Below are 26,267 nucleotides of genomic sequence, written 5' to 3' on the forward strand. Positions count from 1 at the left end.
GTGCAATGAGTGTTCACTGTGAAAGCCTTTTATAAGAATGGTGATAGTGTGACTGCTGCGCAAAGGGAATTTTGGCTTCATTACCAGTTACGCTGTCATGATCATGTCCCATCTGCTCATGTGATTACAACATGGGTGCGTGAAAAGGTTTTAGCTGTAAAAAAAAAGGTCCCCAGGTGGAGCCACTTCGAATACTGCCAGACAATCGATGGCAGCTATTTGACGATTGTTTGGGAGGTGCATCATTTCATGCAACGGGGACATTCCATGATATCCAAGATCTCACAGCTTGTGATTTTTTTCTGTGGGGACATCTTGAAAGCCAAGTGTACCACACACGTCCTGCAACCATTGCTGAATTAAAAAGGAGGATTGAAGAGGAAATCGCTGGTATTCCTCTTGACATGTTACGTCAAGCAATGCAGAATTTCCACAACAGGCTATCAGAATGTGTACGGAGAAATGGACAACACCTTAATTATGTTTTCTTCAAATCATAAAATGAATATTGAATGAATATTGATTACTATCATTAATTGCATATGCTGTACAATACATTTCATCATTAAATGTATTTTGTAATGTGTTTATTTGTGCATTGAACATCAGTTGAAAATTTTTCATTTCCATGCGCCACCCTGTATTTCCTCCCACTTACAGTTTTTCTATTTTTTCTGTATTTAAAATTGGGTATTATGTATTCAATTTTTTAACTAACTCACTTTATTAATTAAAAACACACAAAGAAAGTTTTATTAATCAGTACATTAAATGCTGTCTATATAACAGTGAAAATTAATTAATGTTTTTAGAATCACATTTCCTAAAATTAGTGCATAGGTGGATTTCAAATGCATAAGAAAACTTAAAATATATAATATATATAATACACAGAACTAAGATTTGTTAAAAAATATTGATTGAATAAATATTTAAAACCCAGAGTTAGTATTTTACTGAAGCAACTTAAATATCAATAGTACTATCTCTCACTGGATAAATGAAAATTTGTTATCGATTATCAATGAGCCCTATAAATAAAAAGTCATTCAACTGGCAAGTGTTTTTTCTCTGGTGTAAGTGTCTCCATGGCTTGATTGCATAAGGGGTAGATCAAGACATAGTGCAAAATTGTGATAAATTGAGATATAAAAGGACAGACAACAAAAGAGTTGCCTTGTTAGCCCAGGCTAAACCGAGATCAGATGTGAAAGAATTTCATGGGTAGCCAGAAAGGAGTAATTGAGTCCAGAACTGTGAGTCAGTTCATGGGCTTGAACTTAAACTGGAACTTATGCAAAAAGCTTAAATGTAATTTCCAAAATATTGGCTTTGAATGGAGAAAAGGTCTTTAGCAAGGTGGTTTGGAGAGGGACAGCAGGGTTTTTATTTGTGTTCAGTTTATTATGATACTTTGTATTCTGCCATTGTTCATCCCTTCCTGCAGTGTTGGTTTATTAAAGCTATGTATTGTTGGAATATTTTTGTGCATTCATAACGATTATTTGATTCTCTTACCATCATGTGTATTTATTTATTTATGTAGTTTGCCTTCTGACATTTTTATCCAAAAATAATTTTAAAAATATATCTATTTGCATTTTAAAATTTGAATAAAGCATAAAAACATATTTTGAGATTTGCCATATCTTTAAATAATCTAACAATATCTTTAAACACACCACTTGGCATTTTTTGAGTCAGTTCATAATTTTGTTTTGCTCCATGGGAGTTATTTTTCCTGCATTGTTTAGGGTTTTTGTACAACAAGAATCAATATTCATGTTAATACATGGACATGTGTTAATAATTTAAGCGCAAGTTACTATAACTTTATTTAAAGTTTATTTTAAAGTGTGTGTTTGTAGATCCACCATTTAGTGATTGCATTATTAGGTTGCATTGCAGTTTTGCTTGGGTTTGCCTTCCAGAAAGCATTACATACCAGATCAGAGATGTTTTGTTTTATAGTTTTGTGTAGCAATTAGTATAGTGTCTGAGATTACGAATCCAAAAGTTAAAAAACTTCAGTTGATTCCCCCATAGGTGAAATTTCACTTTTTAAGTATAGTATGCAAAGGACATAACACAGCAGCATAACATTAGTCATCCAATATGTAGTCTGCTTTATAAGCTTAAAAACACAGACAAAACCATAGTGCATAAGAAGGTTAAGACTTACCTTACTCAAGACTATTTCTTTCGGTTTGCTTAGAAGCCCACAATTTTATCTGGGCCCAAACTTGCTGTTAGGTCCAATTCAATTTTAGGAAATGGCCTAAAATTGCATGGTAGAATGATGTTGAATAGACAAAAAGCCCCACATTAGCAACAATTAGGTGATGGTTAATTTTGAGTGGGCCTGGATAATTTTCCAAAAGTGAACTATTGACATTTCTGTTGCATCTTAATATGCAGTCACATTAACAACTACAGCATTTATTTAGATACCACATTTTCATACACACAGTGTAGCTCAAAGTGCTTTAAAAAATGTCAAAGAGAAAGTTACAAGAAAAGAGAAACAAATAAGATTAGGCAATAATATTAAAGAATAAGTAACAAAGAAAGAAAAGAAATGAGATCAAATTAATCTGAAAAATCTTAAAAACAGATAAATATCAAGTAGAAGACTAGCATCCATAAATAGAGAGGTGGGCAATTTCAGTCCTGGAGGGTCACAGTGGCTGCAGGTTTTTGTTCCAACCCAGTTTCTTAATCAAAAGTCAATTACTGCTGATGAAGCACATTGCTCAAGTGACATTTTGATGCTTGATTTTAATGGTCCCACTTGTTATGGCTCAGAACCCTTAACAATAGAATTCCTGAAGCCTATGAAAATATTCATAATGCCACCTTAAATTCCCATGCTCCTCTTCAGCAGTGTCTTTGTTTTGCAAATGTGTCAGTCAGCACAAGCAACCTGCTTATCCCATCCTCCACTGAGGCAATTGAAGTCAAGTCAGATGCAAAATTCTCAGAGCTGGGAGTAAGGTGTCTGGAATTGTATAGGGTGTAATAAAAAGGCGCATTATTGCGCCCCACCCAGCACAGACTGACCCAGAGGCACACGTCAAAGCACAAAGACTTTTATTTTTCTTCACCTGTGGGGACATCTTCCCCATAAACCCCACAGGCAATACACAGCCCCAAAAGCCACACAAAACACTTCTCCTCTGGCGGTGGCCCCAGGCAACCTCGTCCTCTTCCTCCCGGTTCTGGCTCTTGAGTAGTGGCTGCAGGCTCTTTTTGTAGCACTCCCGGAAGCGCTCTAGGTGGTAATTGGCCTAATTAGGCTGCACTTCCGGGTGTGGCTGCATTCCAGCCCACAGAGGCTCGTTAAGCCCTGCAGCACATAAATATGCAAGTGTCTTTTATTTTGTACCGACTGATAGTTGGGCTTCAGCAACATGTCAATTAAGCAATTTCTTTTTCTTTGGTTTTATTCTTGAATAAAAGCATACTTGTTTTGTTACCTTTTATGAAATATCTTGGATATTTGGGCTTCACACATCCCACAGTTCATGTCAAAATTATGTCATTATTACTATAACATATGAAAACATTTTCTATTTTAGTCGTGTTTTCAGCATTTCTTGCCTTGCATTTCCTCTGTCATTTTATTTTTACACAGATCGTTGTAGACACGGAACACACATTAAATGTATGTATTTCAAATCATGATATTTCATTATCTATGCAATTTCTTACAAATGTATCGCCAGGTAAACATTTCAACACAGACTTTGAACTATGAGGATAGCAACAGGGCGATGCCTTCATCTGACTGAATGGGGGATGGGGCTATAGCAGGCTGCATTCTGCTAATCCACATATTTGCAAAACAATGGCAGGCTGTTAGCGCAGTGATAAGGAGCTACGAGCTACTTGGTGTATGTCAAGAAAATTTAAGGATGTCAGGGGCAATGAAAAAATCGTAAGCTTCAGGATTCTAGTGTTAATTGCTTATTTCAGTCATAATCAGCTGCATTTACTGTTTTTAATTGCTCCTTATCTATACTAATAAAAGGCAAAGCCCTCACTCACTCACTCACTCATCACTAATTCTCCAACTTCCCGTGTGGGTGGAAGGCTGAAATTTGGCAGGTTCATTCCTTACAGCTTCCTTACAAAAGTTGGGCAGGTTTTATATCGAAATTCTACGCGTAATGGTCATAACTGGAAGCAGTTTTTCTCCATTTACTGTAATGGAGATGAGCTTCAACGCCATGGGGCGGAGTTTCGTGTGACATCATCACGCCTCCCACGTAATCACGCAGTACATAGAAAACCAGGAAGACCTCAAAAAAGCGCTCAAGAAAACATGCATTATATAATTGAGAAGGCAGCGAAACAATAAGAAGCGAGCGAGTGACATATACAACCATATTCATGAGTTCTGCTACTTCGGAAACAAAGCACGATGTAAACCTACACTTTAAATTAAGTTCATAGACAGGCTGCGCTGGCGTTTGTAATTTAGTGCCTGCCCATATAAGGCCGTCCGTCAGCGGCAATCCAATAGCAAACTGCCACGCGTAAATATTCACGGGTGAAGGACTGTGCTTATGGAGAGGAAGATGAGATGGTCAGGGTGGTGTTTGACACAAACTCAGCGAAACTGCGAGAGAAAGTTTTAAGTGCCAGGACTAAGGTAACATTAAATAAAGCTATGGACATAGCACAAGATGGCACCAGCACAGCTGGGAACCTTCGATGCAAGTACACCGAGTGGCTCACGTGAACTGACGCAGTGCACAGATAAAAAGTAACAGTTCCAAAGAGCGCTGAACAAAAACCGAATTACACAATTGAAAAGGCAGCAAAAAATATGAAGCGTCTGATAAGCATATTCATAAATGCAGCTACTGTGGAAACAAAGCACACGGTGGAAAAAGTCAATGTCCCGCTAAAGGAAGACAGTGTAAAAAACCCGTGCATGCAGTGTGTCAGGTCTCAGATAAAGAAGAAGACGAGCTGTTTATTGATGCAGTAAGAAACGAATCGATGAATGAAACCTGTCATCTTTACAACGATTGACAAACACGGAATGTAACTTGAACACAACACATCCTACAAATACGAACCTGATTGAAAGAAATAATGATAATCAAATCCTTGATGACAGCAACACTCAGTAACACTCACAAAACAAATACTGTATATTGACAGTCATGTTACGTTATTTTTAAAATGTTCCCTTTTCTTTTTCTACCTTTTTTAACACACTACTTCTCCGCTGCGATCGCGGGTATATATATATGTATATATATATATCCCGCTCTACATACTCGAATAATGGATACTTTATTCGCCATCAATGATTGTTTTGGTAAAGCCATACTCAGTGTATTCATTAGATGAACGGTAAAAAAGTAAGAGCGAGGAGAGGATGACTCATTGAGGCATGCAGGCTGTAGTCTTGCGTCAACTCTATCTGAATTGCGCGATCACATTTGAAAAATATATCTTTTCAAGTTCTATTTAGTCCATATGTGTCAAACTCAAGGGCGCGGGCCACATCCGGACCGGCGTAATTATATCCGCCCGAGATCATTTTATATACTGTATTATTGTTATTAAAGCCGGGTATATGAAGCGCTGGTAACACAATAAACTACAGATCCCATAATGCAGCGCTTCAGCTGCCTTGCCGAACACTTACCGCTTACTAGAGTTATTGCGCACTGAGTTTGCACGGCGCTTTGGTGACTTTGAAGAACAAAAAAAGTCCGTCTACATGCGGCTCGAACCTTGTGCATGTTTGGTAGCACATATCTGTGTGAGAAGCTCTTCTCAGTGATAAAGACTAACAAAACAGCACACAGGAGTCGCCTCACTGATGAGCACCTGCAATCCATCCTGAGAATCTCCACAACACAGAACCTCACACCAAACAGAAACGAACTTGTGGCCAAAAAGATGCCAGGCGTCCAGCTCTAAAATGACATATGAGCAAACACAACTGAATGATTTGATTTTTATTGCACGTAAGAGCGGAGTCAACCGTTTTAACAAACAGCGTATTGCACTGATACTAAATAGCTGTGTGTGTATATATGTAGATATGTATGTATATGTATATATATGTTTATATATGTGTGTGTGTATGTATGTATATATATATATATGTATTTGTGTGTATATATGTGTGTGTATGTATGTATATGTGTGTATATATATATATATATATATATATATATATATATATATATATATATATATATATATATATATGACAACAACACTCATCACTCACAACAGTGACAAAACAATTACATTGACAATCAGGTTACGTTATTTTCAAAATGTTTCCTTTTCTTTTCATTGCTTCTTTAACACACTACTTCTCCGCTGCGAAGCGCGGGTATTTTGCTAGTTAGCAATAAGATGTAAATGGCAAAGGAGCCAGCAGTTCTCCGTCTAACTTGTTTCCTCTAGTTAGGCTAGAGAAAAAAACAAAATCTACAGGGGTTCCAAAGCCAAAAGACCGCCCAGTCCCCACTGGGCATTCTACTTAACATAAATGTTCTTAATTAATTCCTGTTTGCTCCCAAGATGCATATGAGAGGATCTGAAGAAGTCAGTCTCGTGGACAGCTGGGGCAGCTGCTTTCATTCCATCATCACAGGTGGCTGCATAGTGCCTTGATCAGGTGGTAGTGGCGATCAAGAACCAGAAAAGCCAGATGAGATTAGTAAAGATAGCAAATCCCTGAAGAATATGATAATTTCTGTGCCCATATAGTCTATTAGAAGTATAACTACAATGTAGCTACGATAAAGCTAAATTAAAATAATGAATTTTTAGCAGTTTTTTAAAAATGTTTCACATTATTTTTGGCAAATTTTTATTTTTTACAGATTTTAGGTGCATAACAGCATAAAAGCGCTTGGAATTATAAGTAAATCACCATTAGAAGATCTAAGGTTACGACTTAGAGTGTAGGGGGACAGACATTCCAAAATATAGGACGGGGCAAAATTATTTAAGGCTTTGTAAACCATTAGTAGTATTTAAAAGTTGATTCTGAATGACACGGGAAACCAATGCAATGATGCGGAAACTGCAGAGATGTGCTGAAATTTTCTTTTTCCAGTTAAGATTCTGGCTGCTGCATTTTGCACTAATTGCAGCACTAATTGATGTTTTTCTTAGGGCGTCCTGTTCGGAATACATTACAGTAATCTAGTCATCAGGCAAAAACTATCAATAAATACAGCTGTGTGTCATCAGCATAGTTGTGGTAATTCACCTTGTACTTTGAGATAGTCTGACCCAATGGAAGCATGTAGATTAAAAAAAGAAACGGACCCAGAATAGATCCTTGTGGTACACCTTTTATAATATCATGGATCTCCAATGCATGCAATGCATTGCAATCACCCCAACTACCAAAGAACTTTCTACCTGTTATGTAAGACTGAAACCAATTTAAGATGCTGCTGGAAAAGCCTACCTATTGTGTAAGGAGATTTATAAAAGTACTGTGGTCTGTGGTGTCAAATTGTTCCTCCAAGTCTAAGAGAACAAGAACAGATGCACGGCCTCTGTCCACATTAACCCTCAAATCATTTACTACAAGTCTGTGCCATTTTCACAAACTCATCAGAAAACCTCCTATACATGAAATGAGAGCATCAAGCATTGGCAGATAAAGTTGATCACTGAATGCGAATGCACCACTTTCCATTTTGTTTACTCTTGTAGTTTTTCACTGTCCCAGTGTAGTCGTTAGTACAGACTCATTCTTTGGGAGTCAGTGTAGGTCATTTCCTTTTTGCAGAAGTTTAAACTACATTCACTAAGCAAATGCCTAAGAACACCTGTACATCTGCTTATCCATGCAATTACATCATCAGTCAATCAAGTGGAAGCAGTACTAGAAGTAAAATCATGCAGAACAGGTCAGGTGTTTCAGTTAATATTGGCATCAAACACCAGAATGAGGACAAGATATACTGTAATCTCAGTGATTTTGAATGTGTCATGATCGTTGCCAGATGATTGTGCCAGATGGGCTGGCTGAGTATTTCTGAAACTGTTGATCGTCTGGAATTTTCACAGACAAGAGTCTCTAAGAGTTTATTCACAATAGTTTGTAAAACAAAAAACATCAAGTAAGTGGTAATCCTGCAAACAGAAACACCTTGTTGATAAAGATGATTGGAGGAGAATGGCCAGACTGGTTCAAGCTGACTGAAAGGTTATGGTAACTTAGATAACCATTCTGTACAACTGTGGTAGCAGAAAAGTAGAACAATGGTGCAATAAAACTGGTGCCTGCCAGGAGACTAACATTTTGAGGTCAATGCCCAAAGCTGTCTTTCCATTATTTTGGTTTTCTGGCCAGGAAAGGTAATTGTTTGAGATACGTAATACAAGGTAGTGCCTACTGATGTTCTGTTTTTTATTACATAAGTTTAAAAGATAGCATCTTTGTTTAGCACAGTAAGTTGGATGTTTCATAATGCATTGTACTGTATTATTGGGTGACACTGAATTTGTCATACCCTTTTAAAATATTCATGATAAAACAGGCCTAGGTCAAGAACACATCATTATTGCTTCATTTTTCATTAAATTGAGGTGCCTTTTGTTTTTAATCTCTGTACTTAAACATGTGTGTTAATAATGCACTTTACTAAATACAGATAACTAAGTTGAGTAAAAAATCATAATGACTGCCAAGCACTTATTATTTTAGCAACTAACTAACAACATACCTGCAGTCTGGTAAAAGTATGGTAGACTAAATTAGCTTATCTTCAAGGTTGAATTTAAAGGCTGGCACTGATTGACGTCCCTTATGTGACCTGCTTGCACATTAATAATGAAATCATCACCACCTGACAATTCTTTATTGTACATATAAACAAAACTTAAAATGAGACTACATACATTATAATAATAAATAGAAATCCATCATTAACTTTGCTCATCAATGCATTTGGTCCTGCTAGGACAATAACAATAATGTCCTTGGTTAAACCCTTGAGCTCTTTTCCTAACATTCATTCACTATACCACGGTGTTCAAAATACTCCTTTCTTCAACTGCAGCTTATATGTTGTACAGTACTTGTGTTATGGTCTTACCACCTCCTCCCATGCTTCTCCATGTCCACCTTATGTATTGTTCAAACCAGCTCTTTCTTCTTTGTTCAGTTTCTGATTCAATGGACCCTATGCCTTTATAATCCTCATTGCAGTTCTAGTGATAATTGCTTCTTCATATTTCAGTACATAGTGTTATTCAACATTGATCATTGTAATCGTTGCCCTATTCTTATTTACTCATCTTGTATTGTATATGTTATAAAGCTGATGTCACATTACACAGCTTCTAGTTATTGAGTATGTCACGTTTGCTGACTGCAGTTGCTGCACCATGATAAATACTGTATACATGACTTACAATTGCCGGGCATGTCAGATTTAGCATCTTCGTGATGACTTTCCAGCACCTTTTTCTGACAGCCAGTAGTATGCTGCCTGGTGGAACTGGTGCTATACAAGGATTATCAAGTACAGCGAGTTCAGCCGCAATCTCTTGCCCCTTTTTTTTATTTTTTACATTCTGTCATGGTACATAATGCACAAGAAATCAGATATCCGAGCGTCTCTTCTATTTGTGAGGTCCAAAACACCCAAATTCCTTATTTTGTGTCCCTGCATTATAAGCATTTTACTTCCAGATGAACATTCATTGATTGTCAGCTCTCATGCACACAGCCTGTGCCTATGACTGAAGGCAAAATCACGCAAGTATAATCTTACCAGAGTGATTGAATCATTGGAACAGCTTCACTGGATCATGCCATGACAGCATCCATCTTGCTAAGATTAGTTAAGTGAAGACTATAGCTAAAGTGAAGGCTACAACTGAAAATCTCTGAAAAAATTGTCTAATGTGACATGACCTTCAAAGTGCAAAAATAAGAATGCTTCATTTGCTCAATGTTTTGTCTTTTATAATTCTAAGTTAACTTTTTCCCACAAAGTATTCTTTCATTTCTCTTTTTCATGGTGACCCAAATTTATTATTCTTTGTCACTTTTCATTTAAAGGCCCTTTCTATTTGCTAGTTATTTGTTTTTCCTTGTCTGAAGATTAAAGCTTTCTGTTACCATCTCTCAATTATCTGTTCATTTTTATCATTTCATCATTCAGTGAGGTATTCTTGCTTCTGCATTTTATACTTTTGTTTATTTCTTTTTGAATATCTCCCCATGTTTCCAAACCATCATAATTAATATGCATTTTTTTGTTTTTGTTCTTTTATCTGTTTCAAACTCAGTATATTCTTCCAGCATTGTTAATCTTGAGTCTCTGTGCCTTCCACCTACAGTTTTACATATTTCTATCACATGATGCTGTCAAGTTTCATTGTTTATTTTTTATTGCTAGATTATGATCTGAAGCATCATAGGCATCACATATGGAACACAAACCTCAAGTTTTGTTACATAGTCGAAACTTTTGTGACTATTATATTATTGAATCAGATTGATCAGAAATTAACAATAAAAAATTACTAAATATGAATTATTTAAATAGTTTTGGTTAGTGCAGTATTAACTTTTTATTTGTAACAACCTTTTCTTTTGTGTTTCATTGTGATGGTAAGTAAAATGTAGTTTTTTACACTTGTGGAGGTATGTACTTGTATTGTGTTAACTATATCCTTCCCAACCTTCAGGAGGAAATATGACCATTCTTAATACTGCAGATTGGTTGCTGGGGTGCAGCCCCTCATCTTCTGCATCAAGTATGAACAACTATGGTACAATGCATGTGTTTGAATGTGTGTTATGACTGCAGTGTTCTGCATTTTCATCTGTGTGTTTCCTTTTTGTAAAGAACTTTACAATAATAACTAGTTGATTTAAGATTTGAAATGTGTGCCCCTATTCCTGGAGCCCAGATTTTTTCTTGACAATAAGGTAGAGGCTACCATACTACACTATAGCAGTTTTCCTTAGTGTGTCCTTGAAGGTTTACTGTACAACGAAGAAATTGTTATCTTAAGTACATGACATTGGACTAATAGGGACTGATTACAAAATGGCTATTACAGAACAGTCAGTTTGTTGCTGATAATTGTGAAAAAGGTAATTAAACAAAGTCATATGGTCCAGAAAAGCGTTCACTAACATCAGTTAAAATAAATTTACCAGTGGTATAAACTAAAATACATTTACCAAATGTTCATTGCATATTAGCCCTTTCTAATTATTTTTGATTGTCATGCAGTTACATTCAGCATCACTCCCATTTCTCAATGAACATTTAGTCTCAAGCACTGAACTGAGCAGGGAGTTATTCTTGTAAATACACTTTATCAACACTCTGTGAAATATATACAGGACTTAAATTAATTTTTGAAGGTTGTTACCAAAATAAACAAGGATTTCCTTGCTCCAAAAAACAAACATATGCTTAAAATAATGGTGAGACATTTACACAGGGAGATTATACTCTGCCATTGGGAGCTGGCAAGTCACAAATATATTTAAAAAAAAGTCTTAAACATGTCACTTGAGAATTCCATTTTTCCTAAGAGAAGAGTTTTCTTACATTAGACAATAATGACAGAGTGGTCGGTCAAACAAGTGACAATAAATTTATTTAAATAAAGGGAAGTGAGCCTTTTCCAGTTCTTTCTTTCCTTTTTTAACTGCTCCTTTTTATTATGAGTAGTAAAGAAAGTAAAACAATCTGAACCACAGAGTACACCATAGAATTTCAGTTGAATAGCCTTTTTCTAGGACAATTTCTAAATCAACACATACTGATTGATTTCTGTTATGCATGCAGATACTTTATTATTGCTTTGTTCAAAATATCTGTTATACATATAGAAAACTGTGCATTTATACTTAGGAAGTAATGATAATTGATCATTAACTGAAAGGTAAGCAGTTAATTTATAATTAATAAATTCAATATTTCAAATATTGGCTAAAACTAAAACCTAGTCAAGAAAAAAATCTGAGCTCTACATTTTTGGTCCAGCTGAGCCCATAAATGTCACTTAAAACACAATTCTCAACAAATACTAGTTCAGTTAGCCTGCTTGAGGGTAAAGAGTCCAAGGCTGGGGTACCCTGCCATATAGCAAACTTCTGTATGATTAATTTTGTAATTTTGTTTTAAATTACAACTGTCAAATTCAAATAGTGTAGACTATATTATTGCACATATAAACTGCAGATTTAATCCAATACTAATCATTGGAATTTATTCTATATTACCTCTTCCTCTGTTGACATTTTCCCTTAAGCTGTTTGCTTGAAGTATCCATGGGAATGACAGAGTTAAAAGAAGTTATTTATGTAAATCTTGTAATGTATTCCAGGAAACTAATGAGTTTAGTACTATCCTTGCCTGTACAGGGTGAAGTGGGTCCAGGTAATGAATGAACAAATGATGTGTTAAGGGCTGCCTGTTATTACAAGCACCAAAATTATGGCTTTTGTTACAAGTGTGAAAAGCAACTGAAGCAATTTTAATACCACCTTGCACACATCACCATTATTTAATAATTGGCATCATTTCATTCATTGTTAAAAAGCTTGCTTTCCTATGTTGGCTGGTGAAGCAGTAGGGTTTAGCTGTTCAGTTTCCTTAACCTAATTCTTAAAAGTGCAGCCGGGCTTTAAACTTAGTGAACCTTTGCATTCTGACTCCATGTGCCCTCTGGGTAGTTAAATAGCCTTCTTATATGTGCCTGTTCTTCTATATAGTGTCTCTTCTTACAGTCAAAACAGAGCCAATGAACAGTAATGAAGCTGCTACAACAACAGGAGATGGAACACTTGACACATATGTGGGTTCAGGTAAGACATGAATTGCATGCCTCATATAATATTTGGTTGTTCTGGGATTCAACTTTGTACAAACACATTACTGGGCAAAAAACGTTATGTAACTGCTGAACAGAAAGAATCTTCATGTAAAAACAACATTGCCATTTAAGACTAGTTTAATTTTTTTTATCTGTGGAAAGGATTCTATTGATCTTGATTTACACAATAGTTTGTCGAGATTTTTATATTATATTGATATAGAAGTACAAAGTGTTTTAAAAGAATATAGGTAAATACCTATAAAGTTTTGTCTTGACTGTGTTTAAAAAATGGTCATTATGTCAGTTATCCTCCAGTTGGTACAATGTGCAGGTATAGTGTTTTAAATAATAACTTAAAGGAGAGCTTATCCTTAAACTTATACATAAAGCACAGGCTGGTTGAAAGACGGAAGCCTTCTTGTGGATCGGAAAGGAGTATATGTTTACCAGTTCAGTACTATAATCTTGGGTCACAAATCCATGGCACAGCTACATAATACAACAAATCTGATATAATGTTGCTTTGTTTGTGTCCATTATGTGCAAAAAAATTAACATTTTGATTTTTCTGTCATACTTAAAGCCCAAAGGGTAACTTGCAAGTAAATTTTTGGTGTATGTTTGAAATGCACTGATAGCAACATGATGTAATCTTCATAGAAAAACTGTGAAGAAAACCATAAGTGACAGTTTTATTCAGAAAACTTAATGCGGTCAAAAATCCCTTCCCTCTCAGTCTACTAGAATAGAATTCTTTCTGTATATCAGTTTTACTGTTCCTTAGATTTTGTGCAGTGAATCTACTTGGTTGGCTACTGAAAATGAATGGATCAACCCTCCTCACTTAAGTTTTGACTTCATACAAAGCTCTGAAAATTAATCCAATAGAATTCTTGACTTTATTTTATTCCTAGTGTAAATCTGTATATGGCCCAGTGCTTTTTTAGCTGAACTTCGGTGTATTAACCTTGTTCAATGCTTAGTCAGTTTCATAGCACCTACTCAATTTAGCAAGTTTTTAACCTCCAGGTTGATGACCTACCATTTTCTGTATTCTTCCATTACTTTTTTTTACAGTGCACACTGTATATTCTGCAATGAGTAACTCAGAAGTACAGTGAGTAGCACTTCCACCTCATAGATACAGTATTCTGGATATGATTCCAATGCCAGTGTCAGTGTGTAACTATGAGTGTGGGTGTGGATATGTGTACGAGTGGACCCTACAGTGAAGTTACCTGCCTGGTGTACAGCACTTCAGGGTAAACTCCAGCCACCCCTCACATATCTATATTGGTTAAAACAGGTTGGAGAATGAGAGGAGATACTTCACCCTTTTTCACCTGAGTTGGTTTGCAAAAATAGTTAACAAAATAAATTGCTATATAAAATACAGAATTTTTTTAATAATACAGGTCGCTTAACTTCAATATTTTCAATTGCTAAGCAACTTTACCCTGACATAACTTGCTGATAAAAAATTAAAACAATTACAAATCTAAACTCTCATCATGCACATTAATTCTACTACATCACTTCCTGTCTTATTTATTGTAAATTTCTCATCTTAAGATGGAAATGCTGATGCAGTAAGTTAGTAAGTTTTTTTCTTTAATTTAAATGAGCTGTTTTCTGTTAGCAGCTACCAAGAAAAGTAGATTTAAGTTCTGCCATCAAGTTGCTGATCTCATGAGATTATAACATAAATTATTCACTGTAAAACAGTACATTTTATCTGTACTTAAGGATGTCTTGATTTAATCAGTTTGTGTAGGAGTCCACATATTTTTTAAATATTTCCAAACATGTATACTTTAATGATCCTAGATTATGATGGAAAAAATGTCTGATGTCTGAAAAGGAATAGAAGTCGGTCATTTATACAATAAATTCTAATTGATTGTGTGCGAAGCTTGCCATAATTCGAGCAATTTCTTTTGTTAATCACATATTTTTCATTTAAAATTGTCTAAAATGTACTTTTGGCAACATCCAACTTGTAAGCGCCGTCATCAAGTGCTTGCATCACTTGGCCATATGTTTTGGGTAAAAGGTTTTGCACATCTCTGGGATAGACTTGGATTTAAAATCACTTCTGATATATTAATGATTTTATTTTGAGTACTACCACACAGTATTAAAGTGTTCTGTTAGACTGAAATAATCCTAATCCACCCTCAATACGTCAGTGCAAAAGTGATGTATTATGTTATCTCAAATATGAAAAAGTACATTTCTCTTCAAGAAGTTATGATGAAACTTTTTCGAAACAAGCAATAATTCATTAATATAATCCCAAAATAAGCACTTCAGGCTTCTGCTTAATTTTCTTCTGCTTGCTTTTTTGTCATATATAATGAACTATTTTAAATGGGGCTCTCAATTCATATGGCTTTCTTTTTCATTTTGAATGGGGGCTGAATGCTGAGCTCCTTGATTGAATTAATTTTGAAACATACTATTATAATTGATATTTTAATTTTCTTTGTGTTTTTGTTTAGAACATTAGGTCAGTCTTGATGAGAATCAGCCATTTAGCCCAACATAAGATCAAGTCTAGTTTTGAAAGTTCCTAAAGTCCTTCTATTTACCACACTACTTGGTAGCTTATTCCATATATCTAACAGGGTTTGGGTCAATTCAGGAATGAACTCAACAATTTCAGTTCAAAAAAGAAAATGGAACTGGAATTAGAATTCAACAACTACAGGAAACTGGAGGCTTTTCAGGAGGTGAAATTTAATTAATTGAAGTTCTGTTGAATTCTATTTACTGCTGTTTCTGAGCATTTATTTGGGATTAAATGAACTTGTTTTATAGTACCTTACTAATACCAAATAATGTATGCAAAATAGTTGATGAAATGTAACTAAATAAAACTGAGATCTGTACATTAACAATTGATAAAGGACAAGTGACACTGGCCATAAGTATCTGAATATACCTTTAGTACCAGTATATGATTACCAGTTCAATGTGATAAGTGCTACCACATGATATAGTGTATGTATCAAACCATCAAAATAATGAGTCATGTTCATTCATGTACTTCATTCACATATATTCACTTTTTATTGCATTGAATAATCATCAATTCCTGAAATTTGCTCACTAAGATTACATCTCTCAGGCCTAAATATCTTACTAGCAATACTGAAAACACATTCCACAGTAACAGATGAGGCAGGAACAGCTAGATATTGACATGCAATGTGAGCCAAATAGGGGAACTGGTTCTGGTTGTCCTTTAAGTACAGAAGAGGATCAAATTCCGCAGTATGTCAGGGTAGGCTTAGGTAATTTGGTACCTACTCTGATGCTGTTAACTCTGTAGCTGTGGATGGGACTTCGGTGTCCATAAATTAAAAAGCTTAAGTCCTTTGCAGGTGCACTTTTGGTGAAGAGAGTAAAAGGACCTTCTTTGTTAGAATGTCTTTGATGTTTTGTCTTTCCCAACCCAATCCAGAGTTCATACATAAATCTGATCCCCAAAACAGTCCAAGATCATACACAGAAAGTGATCCAAAGTCAATCAATATCTTTCCAGTCAAACTCACAGAAAATCTACAATCTCACTCCTTCAGCATGGGGCCTAATTGGCTCTTATTTATACTCATCATGAACTTTAACTTAGCATGGAATTCTGGGAAACTTGTTTTAATATAATTTAAGAAAATGTTGTTAGGGGCTTTAATGTGCAATCAATCAATCAACATTTATTTATATAGCACATATTCATAAAAAAAATGTAGCTCAACGTGCTTTACAAAATGAATAGAAAAATAGAAGACACAATAAAAAATAAACATAAGTCAACATTAATTAACATAGAATAAGTAAGGTCCGATGGCCAGGGTGGACAGAAAAAACAAAAAAAAAAAAACTCCAAAAGCTGGAGAAAAAATAAAATCTGTAGGGGTTCCAGACCACGAGACCGCCCAGTCCCCTCTGGGCAATCTACCTAACATAAGTCAAACAGTCCTCTTTGTATTTAGGGTTTTCATGGAAGGACCTGATGATGATGGTCACGTAGACTTCTGGCTTTCAGTCCATCAATGTTGGTGCATCATGATGCTTTGAGTAGGTGGTGGTGGCGCAGGCCGCCACCACAAAGAAACCGGAAAAAGAAACAGAAGAGAGAGTTGGGGTCAGTACGGATTTTAGAGCCACTATGAATAGTTATTGTGATGAATTGAACGTACAGAGTATCAGTATTAAGTTAATGTTTGTGCAAAGTGACACATGCAAATGAGATAATCGAATTTCATGTTTTACTTTTAATTTATAACAGTGATTTGTGAAATTAACATGCATAGTGTATAAAACATACATTTAACTCTTGTATTTCTTTTATATGTTTGTGATTAATAATATTTAATGTACTGTTGACTATTTAGCAAATCAAGTCAAATTATCTTAGAAAGTGGAATTTTGTAGAATTTATTTGAATTCAATTCTGGTTCTTGATGTTCCAATTCAATTCAAATTCCATCCCCCTTCAGCTGCATGCAGTTGTAACTCCAATTCCAGTTCCAGTAAGTGAATTGGAATTTACCATGCATTCTTAATCCAGTTCATCAATGGCCCCAATCCTGGTATCTATGGTTCTCTGTGTAAAGATAAACTTACTAATGTTTGAGTTAAATTTACCCTTAACCAGTTTCGAACCTTGTCGCCATGATATTGATTAACTCATTTTAAAATAGATCCACTGTACTAATTCCTTTCATAATTTTAATCACTTTAATTATGTTTCCTGTTAATATTCTTTTGCTTAAATTGAAAAGGCTCAACTCTTCTAATCTTTCCTCATAATTCATCCCCTTGTAGCCCTGGAATCAGCCTAGTCACTCTTCTCTGGACTTTTTCCAGCACTACTATCTCCTTTTTGTATCCTGGAGTCCAAAACAATACACAGTACTCCAGGTGAGACCTCATCAGTATGTTATAAAGCTTGAGCATAAATTCATTGGACTTGTACTCTACACATCATGTTATAACCTGACATTATGTTAGGCTTCTTAATGGTTTCTGAACACAGTCTGGCAGTTGATAGTCAAATCCACTACATTCCCTAAATCCTTATCATAGTGTACTTTACTTTTCAGACCTCCCATTGTGTTTTCAAACCTAACATTTTAATTTCCTACTTGTAATAATGTTGTTGATGCTGTTGTGTTCTATTGTAATGTTCAGTTTTCAAGTAAAAGGAAAAAATCAACAACATGCAATAGCTGAAATCCAATGGTACAACAGAGCATAGGTGTACTGCAGAATATTTCTCCCAAGCAGAATTTCTGAATTTTCAGTACACTGTGTGAGAAATATACTGTAGAGTCAGTGAGTACATGTGTGGGAAGTGTACAAATGGCATATGTGTAGGTGGCAAGGCAAAATGAACAAGGCAAAAAACAGTAAAAAAGACTATCTACATAAGCAGGCAAATGTTAAAAAAGGCTTTGATACAGATACTCTAAAGGCAAAGTTCCTGCTTTTGGTAACTGGGATTTGAATGGCAAATAAAAGAACTACATGTATTTGACAGCTGAAATATTATTTTGTTCCCCTTATTATGTACTATTCTGATGTATTGTGTATGTTCAGGTTGTTTAGAGATAGCTTCTTTTTAAATAGGAAGACACCATGAAAACAGATAAATTACAGCTCAAAGCATTGTTCAAAGTAAAGAAAATCACATAATAAACTGTTGCTAATTAATATTATTAAGATTAACATTTTGTCATCCCTAAACAACTAAGGAATCAACATCAAAAAAGTTCTGTTTCTGTTTATTACAAAAGCATGTATAATTTAAATCAAATGTGGGACAGTATTCAGAAAACAGAGTGCACAGAATGGAAACAAATAAAGAACCAATAAAACCCATTACAGTCAACCCTCGTTTATCGCGGTTAATCCGTTCCAGACTCTGCCGCGATAAATGAATTTCCGCGAAGTAGAAACCATATGTTTGTATGGTTATTTTTATATATTTTAAGCCCTTATAAACTCTCCCACACTGTTAACATTATTAGAGCCCTCTAGACATGAAATAACACCCTTTAGTCAAACGTTTAAACTGTGCTTCATTACAAGACAGATATGGCAGTTCTTTCTCACAATTAAAAGAATGCAAACATATCTTATCTTCAAAGGAGCACAATCAAAAAATCAATACGTACTTTTAAGTATACAGAAGCACCGCGATAAAGCGGCATTTTGTAGAGGAGCGTCCTATCTTCTAGGCAAACAGCTACTGTGTAAACAGCCCCCTCTGCTCATACCCCCTCCGTCAGGCAGAGAGAGTGAGAAAGACAGAGAGAAGCAAACGAAACAAGCGCCACGCGGGAAGCATATCTTTTAGCATTGAGGAGTTTTAGTTAATATGTAATACATGCTCTGATTGGGTAGCTTCTAAGCCATCCGCCAATAGCGTCTCTTGTATGAAATCAACTGGGCTAACAAACTGAGGAAGCATGTAGCATAAATTAAAAGACACATTGTCCACAGAAAGCGGCGAACCAGCGAAAAATCCGTGATATATATTTAGATGTGCTTACATTTAAAATCCGCGATAGAGTGAAGCCGCGAAAGTCGAAGCGCGATATAGCGAGGGATTACTGTATACCTCATTTTGGCACTAATGCTACTATATTATTCCTGTAAACAACCGAGTAGAGAGATGGTAGCCAGATAAAATAGAACTGTGTCTTGTACAAAAAGTATGTCAGAAAGTATTGACAAAAGACATCCTTTATGTCGTTTACAGTATAGTCATAAATTATTTTATAAAGGATCATGCAGGGTATGCAAGATAAAACTTAGATGGTGCAGGTAACATGTCATTTATGTGTTGATTACACCAAGCAAAATAATAATTGATTTTTGAAACATCTGGATTCTGATGGTTCCTTATGGGTTATTAAATTTTTATGAATTATTAAAAGTTTTAAATAAACTCCCTTTGCTCAACTAAAGAAGCCGTCTTTCTGAGTGCTTAACTTTTGGCATGAGGATTTGGACAGAGTAACTAAACTAAGGAATAACAGCTTTAAGAACATAATCCCCACTTTACTTTGGCTGCATGCCTATAAGATGCTTCAGATGGAGAAAATAGATGTCTGACATCTTGTTTTCTTTTCACATTTGCTTGATTCAAAAACTGCTTTGTGTGTGTGTGTGTGTGTGTGTATTGCAGCATTAACACATTTCTGTAATATTAAAGGATTAATTGACAGCTTTTTTCTTCCTTCATGCTTTAAAGAAATCCCAAAGACTGTAGCGCTGTATTAAAAACATATGAGTGTTGCTCTTGCCAAAGCATAATTGTTTCTGTAACAGCCAACATACAGTGTTAACAATAAAATAAGCTAAATGACGAGAAATAAAGAAAAATATCTTCTTTTAGTTAGTCATTAATATCAAATAATTGGTGGTTTTTCAAACAAAGTCTAGGACATGCTTGTGGTGGCTTACTTTTGATCATATCAACACACACTCTTATTCTTTTTGTATTAATAGGTGCATTATCTATCTATCTATCTATCTATCTATCTATCTATCTATCTATCTATATTATTATAAAATATAAGCAATGGTATTATTGTATAACATTAATACAGTAATATAAAAGATGGTTGGAAACCAAGTAACACAAATTCAAGGGGTCAAATGTGAAATCATTGTTGTCACCAGGCAGTGCTGAGTTTTCCTTGGGTGGTAGTTGCAAAATTCATTCTTATCAACATAGAGATTCTTAAACAACTGACATTATTGGGCAGTTCTAAATTCAGGGTTTTAATTATGCACTTAACAACCAGATTGATCTAGAGCACTGTACAAATATTGCAATGCTATACATAAAACTGTTTAATTTAACATTGTTCTTTATCAGTATGCTGCTGTTGGAGCATGTGAATTTCCCTTTGGGATTAATAAAGTATCTATCTATCTATCTATCTAAAACAATGCATTTTAAAAAATGTGCATTGGCCAAATGGACAATGGAACAGAGGAAAATTCCCTGGCTTATATCATTTTGGAGGAAGTCCTCTTGTGTTTGGAAGCTTTGATTTAGATGCCAAGACTGGTTGACAATGTTGACAAAGGGCTGGTACCCTGGGCAGAGATTGTTCTGATCTTACAGTTATGACATGTATGGTCAGCTATGGAATTTTCCTGTTCTCAAAGAAGGATGGGGGCTCTAGGGTGATTTTGTGAAACAATGAGACAGCTATTGAACAATTAAAAGATTGGCCCTAGAAAGAAGAACAAACATAGAAAGCCATTGAAAAAAGTGTGCAGTCATGACATGGTCAGCATTTACCAAATGAGTAAGTGAATGTATACAGACTGGTCTCTTAGCAAAGCTGCTAAATTTTCTAGCTATTACAGACACAAACAAGAAAAAAGCCATCAGACCTGAGATGGATCTTGAGGTCGGTCATCAACTTTGGCAGGAATGACACGTGGACAAGAAGTGATATATTTTGGCAAGGCTAGCTATATATTTTGTAATCTTTTCATATCCCATTATAAAGTAATTCACTAAAATGTTTAGAAATGATATTCAGATAAATTCCACACAGGTGTAAATTACTGAAGTAAATTAAGTAAACTATTATGAATGCAGTTCTGTTTTCATATATCCATCTGTTCAGTAATTCTGTAAACCCAATTCATTCAAAATTCAGGGCTGCAGTTGATCGGAATATGATGGAGTGGGTTGAGCCTATCAATGCAGGAACCAACACCGTTTAATGCATCAATGTTAACTTCCACACTCACTCATGGTCGACTTAGAGTTACCAGTTAACCACATATGGATGGATGGATAGATAGATAGATAGATAGATAGATAGATAGATAGATAGATAGATAGATAGATAGATAGATAGATAGATAGATAGATAGATAGATAGATAGATAGATAGATAGATAGATAGATAGATAGATAGATAGATAGATAGATAGATACTTTATTAATCCCAAGGGGAAATTCACATAATCCAGCAGCAGCATACTGATACAAAAACAATATTAAATTAAAGAGTAATAAAAATGCAGGTAAAAACAGACAATAACTCTGCCATGGATGTCAACCAGTCAAGGTCCGTGCCTACAATAGAGCCTGCCTTCCTCACCAGTTTGTCCAGGCGTGAGCCATCCTTCTTCTTTATGCTGCCTGCCCAGCACACCACCGCGTAGAAGAGGGCACTTGCCACAACCGTCTGATAGAACATCTGCAGCATCTTATTGCAGATGTTGAAGGACGCCAACCTTCTAAGGAAGTATAGTCGGCTCTGACCTTTCTTACACAGAGCATCAGTATTGGCAGTCCAGTTCAATTTATCATCCAGCTGCACTCCCAGATATTTATAGGTCTGTACCCTCTGCACACAGTGGTCCATGAGGGGCCCGGGCTTCACACCATTTAACAAAGTCCTTGATTAGCTTCCTATACTCCTCCTCCTGCCCACTGCTGATGCAGCCCACAATAGCAGTGTCGTCAGCGAACTTTTGCATGAGTTGTATATAGGCTGAACAGGACCGGAGAAAGTACAGGCCCTGCGCCGCTCCTGTGTTGCTGACCACAATGGGATATGGACCAGGGCCCTTTCTATCTTGTTGTTCTACTTTCTGGTTTTTGGCATTCTAGTATAATAGAGCATATCATTAAATAGGGACAAATTCTTTTTCACTCTGTCCATCATTTTTTTCAAAACAGCTATTTCATCTCTTCAGAATATGTTTATAACATATGTCATAAAAATACAGTTACATATTTGTATACATTCCCATTTACTGTGGCACCTGTGCACATGCAAATAATATTTCTAATACAACAAACTAAAGTCTATTCCAGATAAGAGATGTTATATTTAAGCTGTTCTATGTTTGTCTCAAAGCTAAGGTTTAGATTTTCAAAATATTACTGAATTTTGAAATACTCTTATTTACCTATATGTCTGTAAAATTCAGTTTTGTTAAAAATAAGGTGAATTGTCTTGCTTTTTATTGCTGCTTAGATATTTATGTAATCTAAAAGTCTTTTAAGTTATTTGGTAATGTGAGGTATTGAGGTAATATGCCACTTCTTAATAGTTCTTTCGCCTTTTTGACTCCTTGGAAGAATTCAAGTGCATACAAATGGCTTGTTAGTTCATAAAACTTAAAATAGGAAAATTGGAACGATTTAAAGTTTCTGGCATGGTTGGAAGTAGCTTAATGTAGTAATAATATTAATAATAATAATATTACTTTTAGGCATTATTATTTTACTTGTTTTATTGTATGTAAAAAGCATCATTTTGTACTTCACATCCTTCTAAACATTTACTGAATGCACTTCATCCAATTTTTGTAGGGTCACACAAACTACTGTGCTTCCCCAGTTGCTTAATTTAAACTTATGTAAAAACAGTATGAGTTGTAATAAGTATGTAATTTGCGGATTTCATGTGAAGTGTTATAATATATTACAACTTATTGTTTATTACTTTGGAATTCAGTATCACTACATCATCATAGTCTGATCTAATCTGGTTTATTTTCTCTTAATTTTTTAACCTGTCAGATAACTCTAGATTTTTTCCTTATTAAATTAACATGAAAACTTAATAGCACACAATGGCATATAGTATATGCACATTGTATAATATTTTGTTGGATACTGAAGAGCAGATTTCTAAATGTCTATATGTTAACACTACACTGCCAAACTTAGTCAAAAAGGAAAAAGAATGGAAAGGCCATTTTAGTTCACTAAGTACATTTCTGAAATTAGCATTTTAATTTTTTAGCTCTTATTTCCCATCATGCTACATGAAACAATGTCAGAGATCATACCTTAATTGTCTAGCAACAAGAAAAGAGGGTGGAATTTTATGTTAGAGTTCCTGTTCTTGTGTAGGTCTCTGCTTTAACAATATCTTTAGTTTCTAAAAAAATACTGTTTACCTGCATTGTCTTATACTCTCTAATGCCATCCTTTGCAGTTTTCTTCTGCACAAGTTACACTGACTGTATGGAGAAATCACCCATGGAGTAGTGTGGACAATTTTATAATCAGTCATATGTTAAAAAACCAAAGCTCCAGAATAACTTAGAACTTGGACAGCGGCCACATGTGGGATCAAATATTTCTGTTAATCGTTAATCCAGGTATTATTCTATGATTAAGAGTTCACTTGGAATGAAGGTTAGTATACACATGAATAAAACCTGGACTATGTTTGAGAAGCTGTGGCAAACAGAATAGGAAAGTTAACACTTGGAAAGCAATTATTGGCTGCTGGCGGAAAAAAGTAACAGTCCAATAGAACATACTGAAAAAATCTCATTGCTGATTATTGTCTCATACGTCTAGTTATATATCACCTGTAAAATTTGATAAAAAATGTTAAAAGTTGGATAACAGTGGAATAATGAATAGTGGAGGTATATGAAACTTTGAAGTACAACTATGATTGATTAAGAGTGTGCAGTTCCTGTGCTACATAATGTAAGACTTTAATCTTTCAAGAAGTCAATGAATAGCAGATGGGCTAATAAAGACACTCTGTATCCTTGCCCAGTCTTGATCGGCTCTGATGGGATTGGTTTAGTTCTTTCAAGTTTGTAGCTTCAGTATATACTTGTGCTTCTGTCTTTGTTGAGACAGATGGCAGAAAGAAATACAACTTTGTGGCCTTTTTTTATATTTTTAGGAGTAATTTGGGGGGTATGACAGAGCTTGTTTAAAGCCTGATACAATCATATGGTTGTTTACTTTAATTCTGCTTTATTTGACTTAAGTGTACCAAGTTGTGCTGGGTTTTAAAACATTTTTGATGCTTCAGCACACACTCTACATATATAATAAAATGCATAGTAAAAACAGATTTGCATTGTCCGTTGTGCACTTTTGTTCACATTCCTCAGCAGTTCAGCACATAACTCTGATCACACTTCTCATCATTCATTTTTAATCTTGAGAATAGAACAGGAAGTAAAAGTTGCCAAAACCCCTCTGCACTGTGCACTGCTGCCAGCTCAGGTACAAGCAGGGTTCTGTCTGAGACTTGAACAATTGGGAGTGGAGATGGAGTGTGGGTGTGCAGAGATGGGGATGAGGTTCATGCACTATCTGTTTGATTAATGTGCTTCTTGAAAATGTATTTGCATGTCAACTCTGCTAAGGCTGTATTTGAAACTTAATGTGAAGTATAAGACAAGATGTGGCATTTGCAGGTTTATAGTAGCTGTTACATCTTGCAGTTTTTGACTCCAGTCAGGTGTCAACCTGCTGAGCCTGACAAAAAGAGGACCAGGCTTTTGCAAAATTGAAGAAAAACATCAAATGAGTACTGTCTGTTTCAACCTTGATTCTTCTCAGATTCAGAGACCAGTCCTCTGTTACACTAAGCTCTGTTTTTGAGAAGTAATTTCAGGTGATCTGACATACAGTTATTTCTTTCTGGGTAAGAGTAAAGAGCACAGAAAATGTATTAGCAAGATGAAGTATGCTTTCTTTTTTAATAGCCTATACACAATAGGAATCTGAAATGTCACCGCCCAATTAATAATTTAATCTCTGATTTTTAACTCAAATTCAGAGGATATTTTTTGCTAAATGTCCAGATTGAAAGCCCACATTTCAAATAATCCTGAAACTAAATGAATGGAGGCCAAGCGTACAAAAATATCAGACCTGAAATGTAAAGAAGGTAAAATGTATTTGGTTCTTGAAAAGCCCACTCCTTGTTGTTAGAATCTGACTCCTGAATGTCTTGAGGTCTCTCTTTATTGCATTCATCTACCTACAGTATGTATTCCAGGACAATTTCATTGTTTTTAATCATGTTTTGTTTTAAATATATATAGCTAATTTAACTGGTTTTGAGCTGATAAAGGACATATGTAGACCCATTTGTTCTGACGTATTACCTTGTTTGACCCTGTATTGTATTCTTATGTTGTGTGGCGTATGAAGAAAAGCTTCATTTAGTTGGATTATTGAAGAGGTAACAAAGAGAAAAAATTGTGTACTGAAACTGTCCTGTCCAATGTTAAATTTTAAAGAGGCTTGGCAGCGATATTCAAGTCTCTGGTGACTTTTCCTATGAAGTCAGTAGATGGCTTGGGAGAATATTGGATGAAGATCCAAGTCTTTAGAGTCCTTGTGCTTCCTATTTTGCTGTATGGCTACGGGACATAGATGCTATCTAGTGACCTGAGACAAAGACTGGACACCTTCGGTACTGTGTCTCTTTGGAGAATCATTGGGTATTGCTGGTTTGACTTTGTGTCGAATGAATGGTTGCTGACGAAGTCCGGAATGAGGTACATTACCTGCATTGTAAAGGAGTGTCAGTTACGGCACTATGGCCATGTGACACGATTCCCTAAGGGTGATCCAGCTCACAGGATCCTCA

The 26,267-nt window shown here is 35.4% G+C and overlaps 1 protein-coding gene across 18 annotated transcripts in view; it reads left to right on the forward strand.

Annotated features, from left to right (window-relative positions):
• eya4 (EYA transcriptional coactivator and phosphatase 4) overlaps nucleotides 1-26,267 on the forward strand; it is a 288,462-nt gene that overhangs the window by 198,849 nt on the left and 63,346 nt on the right. For 7 of the 18 annotated variants that reach the window (XM_039747739.1, XM_039747746.1, XM_039747737.1 and 4 more), the window contains 2 exons: nucleotides 10,702-10,785; nucleotides 12,749-12,841. The exons of 2 other annotated variants lie outside the window; for them this stretch is intronic. In XM_039747739.1, coding sequence (XP_039603673.1) covers nucleotides 10,702-10,785; nucleotides 12,749-12,841 — 177 coding nt within the window. Of the gene's footprint in view, nucleotides 1-10,701; nucleotides 10,786-12,748; nucleotides 12,842-17,741; nucleotides 17,779-26,267 lie in introns of those variants that run through there. 9 more of the 18 variants (XM_039747744.1, XM_039747741.1, XM_039747743.1 and 6 more) reach the window with 6 other exon arrangements.

The sequence above is a fragment of the Polypterus senegalus genome, chromosome 3 (genome assembly GCF_016835505.1).
Source record: "Polypterus senegalus isolate Bchr_013 chromosome 3, ASM1683550v1, whole genome shotgun sequence".
Classification (NCBI taxonomy): Eukaryota; Metazoa; Chordata; class Cladistia; order Polypteriformes; family Polypteridae; genus Polypterus; species Polypterus senegalus.